The following is a 12068-nucleotide window of genomic DNA, read 5'->3' on the forward strand; positions in this document are numbered from 1 at the left end:
CATCTCAGTGTCAGTTTAGTGAAATATAACTTTTGAAAAACCTCACTGACAGGAAACCTGGTTCGCAAATGTTTTTTTGCATGGTTCATTTCACAGGTGTAGGCCTATGTGTTTTCCTTGCACTTATATACAGTCTCTTGCTGGCAGGGATTGTAGGTGGGGGGAGTGAATGTACAGCGCTCTCTCCCACCTTCAATACCACGACTGAGGTGCCCTTGAGCAAAGCACCGAACCCCCAACTGCTCCCCGGGCGCTGCAGCAAAAAAATGGCTGCCCACTGCTCCGGGTGTGTGTTCACGGTGTGTATGTGTTCACTGCTGTGTGCGTGCACTTTGGATGGGTTAAATGCAGAGCACTAATTCCTAGTATGGGTCACCATACTTGGCCACATGTCACGTCACACTCTATATCTTTTTTAATGGACTTTCAAAATGTCACATTAATAGCCTGGTATCTTGGGAAATATCTGATGAGTTTATTATTCCTGGCTCTATCTAAGAATAAAATACTTTGAGGCTTCACAGTTAAATTTGTATCTTGTTCTAGGCCAATGAGATATTTCATAACATCAAACCAGAACTCAAGTGTCCTCCTTTTAAAGTACTTTTAGTAAAAGTGTTTTTTTCCCTACAAAATATTAATAGTCCTATGTGCAGTTATTCATGATAACCAAACAGTATTTAAAACATCTTTTCATTTTCACAGCCGTCCTCAGATCGGTTAAAATTTTAGTTTTTTGACCTGTGCAAATGTGTAGTTCTGTAGTGCCTCTTGGTGGTTTGAGGGTATACTGCATATGCCATTGCTAGCCTCTAGAGGGAGTACGTTACCTGTTAGAGGTACATGGGCATGCGCACTCGAACCATAAATAGGTTGCAGCCTGTTGATGTTACCAGCCTAGATAATAAGGCTATAATATGCGATAAACACACTATCAAACACACTAATGCATGACCTAAGAATACACAGACATGCTGCATATCTACTGACACTTGTTTCAAAAAAGAGCAATGGGCCAATCCATATAGCTCTCCCATAAGCTCTCAATGCTCTAAATATAAACCATAATCAGTCTTCCATTTAGGTGAATGCTGTTCTTTTTTGATCTGAGAATGAGAGTAATTTTTGCAATCAACAGATGTCACTATTCATAGCCTGCCCTGCACTAACAAACACACTTGATGCCTCAAGTTACATGTTGAGGAGGATCAGGACTACTATGAAATCAACTGTAACCCATATATGTGCACTTGTAAGATAGAAAAAAATACTACTTGTGAGCTATATACATCTATTTACTGTATGTACAGTATATGTATTCTGAGGCCATATGATTGCTTTGGATGAGAAACAGAAGAAATTTAGGCTGATAACCAAGGAACTGTTGCGACAGAATCAGTGAAATGAAGATGAAAACCATATCATTCCAAATTCATGAAATTCATGAATCATATTGTTTTTCCAGATAAACAGATTAATTAAAAAACTTATATTATTTTATTTTTCCAGTTGTGCTGTAAGCACGAAAGAACGGTTTGAAATGACATGATAGCAAGTAAATGATGACATTTTATTATTATTTTATTCATGTCATTACTACTTTAATGATATAGTCAGAAAAACAGGACATCTTTTCTGTCATTTAATATAATTGTTATTCACTTAGGGTGAATCCAGGTAAATTGGGCCACTTTTCCCCATTGACATTACCTGAGTTAACCTTGTTTAAAATCGATAACATCCCTTAATTAGTTAGCCTCCATGGGCCATATTTGTCACGGGCCATTTACTGGGTTGAATGCTCTGAGCTGTCTGGTTTGTGCTTTGTTAGCTCACAGCACTTTGGAATAGTCCCGTCAACCTTGTGATTCTAAATGTTCACACTAGTGCTAATTCACCAATCGTCCTCTGTGTAGCTCTTCCCTCATTAAAGAGGCAGTGACATATTCTACAGACAGTGACCTCTTGGCATTTGAGCTCTCAATTGTATATTATTTTATTTTTCCAGTTGTGCTGTAAGCACGAAAGAACGGTTTGAAATGACATGATAGCAAGTAAATGATGACACAGTGTCGTTTATTTATTTTATTCATGTCATTACTACTTTAATGATATAGTCAGAAAATCTTTTCTGTCATTTAATATAATTGTTATTCACTTAGGGTGAATCCAGGTAAATTGGGCCACTTTTCCCCATTGACATTACCTGAGTTAACCTTGTTTAAAATCGATAACATCCCTTAATTAGTTAGCCTCCATGGGCCATATTTGTCACGGGCCATTTACTGGGTTGAATGCTCTGAGCTGTCTGGTTTGTGCTTTGTTAGCTCACAGCACTTTGGAATAGTCCCGTCAACCTTGTGATTCTAAATGTTCACACTAGTGCTAATTCACCAATCGTCCTCTGTGTAGCTCTTCCCTCATTAAAGAGGCAGTGACATATTCTACAGACAGTGACCTCTTGGCATTTGAGCTCTCAATTTCAACCCACTGTTTGTGATTCTCTACTGTTCTCTGCACCAGGCTGTATGAGGTAGAAGATGGTTACATCAAGTGTAATTTTAATCTTCTAGCAATGTAAGGCTCAGAAGTTAAAAAAAAAATGTGTAGGGGGAAAAAAAAACCTAGTCCTGGAGGATCAAAGGCACAAAATATGGTAAATGACAACAATGACAGTGAGACCACAGGAAGTGGTCTAACACCAAGGTAACCACCATCATACAAAAAGCAAACCAGTGAGGAACAGTGAAAAAAGTGAGAGAAAAAGTACCTTTTCAACTTTTGGAAGGTCTTACTCACTAGCACTATGGGACAATATTTCATTTACAATTCAACAGAGGCTGTCAGAATAATAGCTCATATTTATCGATATAATAAGAAACATGCTAAATACAGAAATAAAAGCGGAAAGCATCAGTTAACAAACAGATACACTCCCCTTTCCACCCTCACTGCTCTCGGAACCCCCCTGCCCAGGTAACCTCGATCACGTGACCAGGACTGGGCTGTTCGTGACGTCACGCTCGCTCTGCCTCGTTCTGGTCAGCTGATGCTCGCGACTCAGAGGCTCCAGAGACCCGCCGCAGCACTCCCTTTCAACTGTTTAAACTCAGTAAGTTACATTGTTCTTGCTAAAATAACTTTATTCTCACTTGGTAACTGTTTTGAAACGTCCAGTGAGTTGTATTTAGAAGAGAAGTGCGTGTTTTCTTTCAGCGTTTTGGAATGTGTTGTTGAGTATTTACGTTATCTGAGGTAACAACCTGTCGGGGATAATTAGCATTAGCGCTTTAAATCTCTGATATTGCTGTTTAGTTTTTTTTTTTTCATGTTTAAGTTTAAGTTAGAACCTTATAGGAGTCCCCTTCCATTTGTTACAGTAGAATACTGAAGTAAATAAAGTGCCACTTTACTCTACTACGTTACGTGTTGACGCATAAGCTTGGGTTGACAGCTAACGTTACATTAATGTCCTCTGTCAGGCTAGTTAATAAGCCAATGCCTGTGTTTACCCCTTCTTACAGTTCAACGAAAATACGACTTTTTTTATTGCGGAAGTAATTTCCGCTTGGTGTTTAGTATACAATAACTCTGAAAAAAAGGGGTTCAGAAAACTCTGACTTCTCACTATTTAGCAAAGCAGCTAATATAATCTCTATGTTTGAATGTCATCCTTGTATGACATTATGTCGTGCAGGTAAAACATATAAGATGAATCTAAAAAAAAAAGATTAAAATAGGCAAAACATTTTATTTGATGTATAATACATCTAACAGTTCAATACTACAGTGAGTAGAATAGAAAACATAGTAATGTAAGCGTAATAGAAACTAAACATTTTCCAAATAATATTTGACACATTTTCACAGTGTAAATTGGGTCTTTATTATACATGAAAATATATACCTGCTGTTTAAGTTTGAGGATGGGTATTTTTTTGGGGGTGAGAAATAGGATGATCGTATATTTGGGGGTCTAAAAGATTGAAAATTCTTGTTGAATGCTACAGTATTGTGCTGATATGTTGGACAGCTGTATCTTAAAGGGGTCATATGATGCTTTTTTAAAGATCATTATTTTGTGTATTTGGTATAACAGAATATGTTGACATGCTTTAATGTTCAAAAAACACATTCTTTTTCAAATACTGTACATTATTGTAGGTCCTCTATGCCCCGCCTCTCTCAAACGCTTCGTTTTCTACAAAGTCCCTCCTTCCAACAAGCGCAGTCTGCTCTGATTGGCCAGCTGACCCAGTGCATTGTGATTGGCCGAACACCGCAAGCACTTTTAGTCTTTGCAACTTCAGGGATCTTATCTATGCACAATCAGCTTGTAACACTCCAAAGAGAAAGGAAAACTTGAAATCGCATCATATGACCCCTTTAAGAGTTCTCTGGGTTTGTGAGGTGATAAAGACTTCTATTCTATTCTATTCTGTTCTATTGCAGCTTTGGTTGAGTCAGCAATACAGTTACTCAAATGAAACCCTGCCACAGGATTTCACATTATTAATATGATGTCTCATTGTAGGATCTGTTTTTGAAAGACCTTGCGTTGGTCCACTGCACTGACACCTGATGATGCTGGTACGGCTGTATGTAGTTGTATCCACCTTATTTTTCCTATAAGAGCAAGCACGACCATTTGTAATTTTTATGGGTCGGTCTTCTGGTATCATCCACATCCAGCTATTTTTAGCTGTACAAAACAGCTCGTTTTGCTGCTTGATATTGCAAATTGGTTACCATATTATATTAATGTATTGTCTTAATTATGATCACACTGCTTTGTAGTGCAAACAGTTTTACTGTTTACTGCACGTTGTTATTCTTCTCATTATTTCCCTACAGCGGCTAATGAACCGGAAGTCTCGCACATTCACATAAAATGGCTTACTCCTGCGTTTAAAGTCACCATGTAATCAAAATGGAAAATTCTTATTTTTTAATGGAATACTGTAATGTTTATTATAAATAATTTATCCGCGCACTTCATTATTTTTTTCAAATTCATGTGCCCTCGTAATCTTTAATCAAAAACTTTTAACCTCCCTCCCCTCAAAAGGACTCCTCTACTCTTCCGGTCACGAGCTAAGGCGCAAGGGTGGAGCTTTCTGGAACTGCCAGCAGCTGCAGTGACATCAGTGATGTTTGGAATAAAGGACAGGGGGAAAAACTGAAGCTGATGCTTCACTTTATAGCACTGACACCAGTCGTGAGGGACATGAGGAGTACGTTACCCCTAAACATTGAAAAGATATTAGGATATTACGACAACTTTACTCTTAGGACATGGCAAACAAATTTTTTTCATGAATATGACTTAACCTAATGCTCAGTCATTCAGGCAGTCTCTCTCTCGCGCGCGTGCACGCGCTGTTTAGGCATGTTTTGTGCCTTTGATCGTCGTCGTCATCATCCTTAATAAATAAAATGTTTATTCATGCTTGGGTGTCAGCTGTGAATCCAGTGAAGAGAAGGATTTCCCCCCACTAACTGCGAACTGGCATCTTCGATCTGCCTCCATTTTGTTGGCAACGCCCCAACTTCCAACGATCCAATCAATTCCCGAAGGACGAAATCAAGTCCTGCCCTCTCATTTCAGATGCCGTTTCACTCGAATATACGTCACAGCAGAGAAGACAAGACAGTCGCTTCCATTTCATGCTGACTGTGTTTAAGAATAAGGTGGATAGGATAATGGAAAAAGAGCAGGATACACAGTGACAGCTGAAAGAGTATCTGCATCTTGATAATTCCCCAAGGTTCTGCATTATTCAGCACGTGTGGAATTACCCATGAAACAAAGACTACTTATGTCCCATTTCTACCACTTAAAGTTGTAAAATGGGCCTAACAAAAACTTTTAATGGCTTTTTGTGCTCTATCGATTTTCTTTGTGTCTTAACGTGCCATAAAGTGCCTCTGTGTTGGTAATGTTTAGTATGGAGAGTCACATGGCACAGCTTAATCCATAATCCACTCCCTGTGAGTGGAGCCCATCGTACAGTCATTCTTAATGAATAGTAAGCTTCTTTCATGCAAAATGAGGGGCTGCTTTGAAGAATGGGCTACAATTTACAATTCACTACTTTGATTGGACCACATGTATTTCACTGTGAAGATCAGGATTTGCCCTAGGAGAGCACATTCCATGCAGTTGTAGCGATAGGTTCAGGGAAAGTAAAGTTCATCGGGTTATTCTGTGTAATCACTGAATGCTCCTGTGTGTTTTCCTCATTCTTCTGAGATAGCATGTGCTTATTCCCTCAGCTGTTTGGAGCATTACATGCCATGAGAATGGTGAAATGGCACAGAAGCGCAACATTCTTTGCGTGTCCTCTGGGCACAGGATTGTGAAATCTTTTCTAAAGATTTTACTGGATTGTCTCATTGTTTCTGAGCAATCATTAGTTCAATATAGTCTATATTAGGGCTGGACAATAATTTAATATCAATATGTATCGCGAAATAATTTTTTTCAATAACGGTGATATGATTTTTAAACACATTTCCGATATTTTGATATACATTACCAGTTTCCCATACATTGGTTTATTTGCGCCGTTTGACTTCGTTGAATAAACATGAGCACTGCATGTTTCAAAATCATAACACGACGCGGGTGCTTTATATGAATGTATCTCTGAAGGGAATTGACTGTCTTCAGAAAAGTTTCAATGGCATTTTCATTTGATCTGATAAAGAAGCGTTCATGAGCGGAGCTACTTTGATTACAGCCATTACTGGGGAAACCGCTAAAAGCGCCTCCTGCTGGCAGAGAATCAGTTTTCATTTTCAATAAGCCCGCCTCCATCAACATTTCCAGTTTTTGTTGTTGTTCAATTTTTTTGTTTTCTGCAGCGACTTGGAGCACTATTCATACCCTTTTTTCTGGCTGAAGCACATTTGTTTCAATCTATAAGAATAATCAGCCTACACTACCAGGCAAAAGTTTTTGAACAGTAAGATTTTTTTTTTTATTATTATTTTTTTTAAGAATTCTCTTCTGTTCACCAAGGCTGCATTTATTTGATCCAAAGTACAGCAAAAACAGTAAAATGTTGAAATATTTTTACTATTTAAAATTGCTTTCTATTTGAATAGATTTTAAAATGTAATTTATTCCTGTGATCATACATAGGTAAATTTTCAGCATCATTACTCCAGTCTTCAGTGTCACATGATCCTTCAGAAATCATTCTAATATGCTGATTATCAATATTTAAAACAGTTAAGTAAAATTTTTTTCAGGATTCTTTGATGAATAGAAAGATCCAAAGATCAGCATTTATCTGAAATAGAAATCTTTTGTAACATTATACACTATTCCATTCAGTATAATTTTTATAATTTTTTTGGGAAAGAAATTATAGAAATTAATACTTTTATTTAGCAAGGATGCTTAAAATTGATTGATGATAAAGGCATTTATAATGTTACAAAAGATTTCTATTTCAGATAAATAGTGTTCATATCGATATCGGAATTATATCGTATCGACCGAAATTAAGAAATATATCGTGATATCAATTTTGGCCATATCGTCCAGCCCTAGTCTAGATGGAAATGCATAATGCTCTTGGTATTATGAAATGAGGTAGAAGCTTGGCCTTGAGTATTAGTAGGACTGGTCGATTAATCAAAATCAATTCAATTATGATTTTAGCTTTCAACGATTAAGAAAACAAGAAAATTGGGATATAATTATTATTATTGTGCTGCGTTCCATTTTTGTTATATATTTCCTTTCCTTTACAACAGTGTGATTTTGGGTCCACCCTCAATGTTTAGTAGGTGGTGCAAATGCTTTGTGTGTGATTCAATGCAGTACGATGCAATGGGAAAAAATATGATGTAATTCAATATACAGATAGTTCACTATTATTTCTTTGGTTCAGACAGACAGCAAATCATAAATTAAGTTGAGTGTCTTTTGACTTCTAACGCATGGCCCATTCACAAACAGGCCTTTACTATCGCAGCGGCTAGTAGCTATACAGATGAATCCGAGGGGGAGGCCAACGTTTCTGCACTCACACCATGTCTGTGCTTCAAGTGTGTTGTTAAATTAGTTGTACTGCCTGTATATTTTATAGCGGCATGACATATTTTACAAATTGCAATGGGTTTTATCAAAATTTCCATCTCTCTTATAAAACCCAAAGTGTTTCCAAACATTGGATTTGTAATTATTTTATGGAAGATGCAGCTCTACCTCTGCCATGTTAATCTATATTCTGTGTGACTCTTAGGACACGCCTCTGTGTCTGCAGTGTTGTTATACGTCATATTCACGTAGCTGCAGTGGTGATGAGAGAACGTGCTTGAGAAACAGTTTAGAGAGGAGAAATCAATCTTCATATAAAATATTGGTCACTTTCTAAATAATAAAAGTATAGCACAAATACTAATAATTATATATAAATAAATATTAAGTACTGATGCAAATATGTTAGAAATAATGCATCAAAATACAAATGCCAACAATGCACACTTTTTTAAATCGATGCATCGCATCATTAACTTTTATGCCGATGTACCGATGCGAAGCAGTGAATCTTACCATCCCTTATAAGCAAACTTCTTTTCAGATAACCATTAAATGTTAATGCCTTGAAAATAAAACATTCACATGATTCTCATGACTTTGTAAACTATCGGCTGTGTCCAATGAAGCTCAGCTCACAGAGCGTTTAGTTGTAGCAGTATTGTTTTACAGGGCTGTGAGCCATAAAAGAATTTGCACAAAATCAGTAAACAGACCAGAATTCTTTGCATATTTTGAGGTTAAAAATGCTGACTTGCTGTTTTCAGAGCTGTCTTCCTTCCTTTTGGTTAAAGTAAAACTGCATTCACACAATCAGTGTAGCTTAACCACTGTGCTTGGTGTCAAACAGAAATATCACCCTGTTTATGTAAAACCTTTTGTATTTATATTATTAGCATTTGTGTTTTTCTTCCAGATATTCTCCCCTTAGTGCATTGGGTAGAGAGAAGTGCATTATGGGGGAGCTGTTCCGCAGTGAGGAGATGACCCTGGCCCAGCTTTTCCTCCAGTCTGAGTCCGCCTACTGCTGTGTCAGTGAGCTGGGGGAAATTGGCATGGTGCAGTTCAGAGATGTAAGTATAGACCATGTCGTAATGATATTTGTTCCTGGTACATTTACTGTTCATTGTGAAACCCATTTAAAATAACAGAGGGTGGCGCTTCATTCATAGTGATTCATGGCAGTAACATTGATGTCATTGTCATCTGATCATGTCGTCAGCATAAAAATGTGGATCATTTCATTTAGTGGCTTAATGTGTCCTGGATGCCTGAATTAACGAATATTTAAAGCGTTTGACGAATGGACACATAGGCTACAATGCAACAGTGAAAAGCGATGACCCGGAAAAGTGCAGTACTAACTGTTGTAGGATACTGTATGCAGCACACATTTTATCTCCTTTAGGGAAATTGAATTTTGCCAACTAATTGTTTGCTTGATAGGTATAGAATATTTCTTTACGGCCTCTAAAAGTTAGATTTGTCCCATTGTAATAAATGAAACTACAAAAGTTACACACTTGCAGTGTTAACAACTGAATTAATGATGAAGCGATTATGCAATAGCTATAATGGGAGTGACTAAATATTCCTGACTTTTCCCCTGATGGAATAAGCATCAAAACTAACATTCATTGACTTTGTATAGATGCATTCAGTGTCTACAATAAAATGGTACAAGTCACTTCAGGATAAACATTTGTTGCTGCTTTATTTAAAGATCCGGTATTGACACTACATTGTTTATTTTCATTTTGTTGTTATATTTTAGCTACAATCAAGAGTTTGCACTACTCAATTTCTTTTGACAGGTCTTGGTTATAAACATGCCACCACCGGAAATGCTTCAGGACCAGACATGTACGGTGGTGTTGTAATTCCTTCCTTCCTTTTTTATGTCCCTGCAGCATTGATGATTATGCGACGTGTTGCAGACAAGATTTTGATCATTGTTTTACGGTTTACTCAGTCTGGGAACTTGATTTTACTGGTACTGGACTGTGAAATAGGTAGAGAACAAAGAATATTCAGTAGAATGTGAGACTTAAGACCAGACGAAATTGAATTGGGGAAGATTTAAATGGCTATCAGATACACAAACGTTATGACCTTATACAGGAATGATTGTGAAACAATGCTCAAAGTGGCCTTAGAGCCCTCACTCATCCTTGAACCCTCATCTAGTTATTTATCAACCAGCAGTGTTTTAATTTCATGTGGATTCATTGTTCCGCTGTGAATATGACTACTTTGCAGCTTTTTCCTACACCTCTGCGTGTGAATGTGTCCTGTCTTTGAGAGAATGGTAATTGTGTATTAATAGATCAGTGACCTTTTCTCTTTCTTTGAATTGCAGTTGAACCCCGATGTGAACGTTTTCCAGAGGAAGTTTGTGAATGAAGTCCGTCGGTGTGAGGAGATGGACCGCAAACTAAGTGAGTTATTGAGTGAGCATTGCAGACATAGTGAGCTGAAAATGATTTCTGACAAAGCATTATGTGTTCTGGGTAAATTCAGTGGAAAGATGTTCAAGAACATATTGTTTCTCTCCTTTTCTGTTTCTGGCTCTGTTCTTGCTGCTTGATCATGTTTCTTTTTTCTTTTCAAGGATTTGTTGAGAAGGAAATCAAAAAGGCTAACATACCTGTTTTAGACACAGGGGAGAACCCAGAGGTCCCTTTTCCACGAGACATGATTGATTTGGAGGTATAAAAACTTCATGCACAACTCAAAAATAGGCTGAAAATGAGAATTAGAAATAAAAATAACCCTTATTTAAAATCGCTGCATTTCAAAACATTGTGCGCTACAGAAGCAATATATCAAGAGATGATGTAAAGGTTGTTCCTAAATGGTTAATCTTAATCATCATAATTATGCTGCCTCCTAAAATACCTTATTTTGGCCAAAATTTTAAGATTATGTAGCCTTCACTGAGAAGGCAATCCCTTAATACATTGTGAAGAGCACAGTGCTAAAACACAGTGATGGCAGATGAGGAGAGAGATGGATTACAAATATTCTTATGTGCCATTCAATACTGAAAAGTTTTGATAAGAGTAGTTCATTATGGTTAAACTTATTGAATTATATATATATATTATACATTAGGGCTGTGCAATTAATCGCATGCGATTGGCATGCGCATCTCGTCAGTAAAGCTGGTTCCGTGATTGGTAGTAAATCGCCATCACCTGCTTTCAAAATAATAAGAAGTGTTTTTTGAGCAGCATGTTATTAGAATGATTTCTGAAGGATTATGTGACACTGAAGACTGGAGTAATGACTACAAAAAATCCAGCTTTGAAATCACAGGAATAAATTACAATTTAAAATATATTCTAATGGAAAAGAGTTATCAATCGATTATTTTGCCTCTATTTGTGCTTATTAGCTAATTAGGATTTGGAACTCACCTAATATGTTTGAATTTGACAGTACTTAAGCTGTAAACACTTTTGAATAAATGCGCACTAAATGCGATGTGTCCTTTTTTCACTTTTTGTAGGCCACCTTTGAAAAGCTGGAGAATGAGCTGAAAGAGATCAACACCAACCAGGAAGCCCTGAAGAAGAACTTCCTGGAGCTGACTGAGCTTAAGCACATCCTCAGACGAACACAGCAGTTCTTTGATGAGGTCTGTAATACCTCATCTCTTACAAAACCTTAGAGTTTCCTGTGGTCTTAGAGGCATTTTACACGGTACATGACAGGCGGCAAGCTTTGCTTGTGATCTTGCAGTCTTAGTTGTCTCTTGAGAGGCGATGTGAAACGTGCCTGTGCAACCACAACAATATCTGCTGCTGCTTCAGCTTTTCTTCTGAATGAGGCGATTACTGTACAGTCATGGCCAAAAGTTTTGGCAGTGACATAAATTTTGTGTTTTGCAAAGTTTGCTGCTTAAACTGTTGTGGTGTTCATTCACATTGTTTCTAGATTATTGTGTAGAGTGATCAGATGCATTTTAAATAATTGCTTAAAGTTTCAGTGGCCAAAAAATTTTCTTTTCACA

General features: G+C 37.3%; 1 protein-coding gene across 2 annotated transcripts in view; it reads left to right on the plus strand.

Annotated features, from left to right (window-relative positions):
• Positions 1 to 2988: 2988 nt before the first annotated feature.
• Positions 2989 to 12068, plus strand: part of LOC107560757 (V-type proton ATPase 116 kDa subunit a-like) — a 39185-nt gene continuing 30105 nt past the window's right edge. The window contains exons 1-5 of one of the 2 annotated variants that reach the window (XM_016245014.1): positions 2989 to 3112; positions 8970 to 9126; positions 10413 to 10491; positions 10665 to 10762; positions 11565 to 11693. In XM_016245014.1, the coding sequence (XP_016100500.1) occupies positions 9010 to 9126; positions 10413 to 10491; positions 10665 to 10762; positions 11565 to 11693 (423 nt within the window). In that variant the 5' untranslated portion in view covers positions 2989 to 3112; positions 8970 to 9009. The remainder of the gene's footprint in view (positions 3113 to 8969; positions 9127 to 10412; positions 10492 to 10664; positions 10763 to 11564; positions 11694 to 12068) is intronic. The other variant, XM_016245015.1, reaches the window with a different exon arrangement.

This window comes from Sinocyclocheilus grahami, unplaced genomic scaffold (genome assembly GCF_001515645.1).
Source record: "Sinocyclocheilus grahami isolate Dianchi unplaced genomic scaffold, SAMN03320097.WGS_v1.1 scaffold741.1, whole genome shotgun sequence".
In the NCBI taxonomy this organism is placed as follows: Eukaryota; Metazoa; Chordata; class Actinopteri; order Cypriniformes; family Cyprinidae; genus Sinocyclocheilus; species Sinocyclocheilus grahami.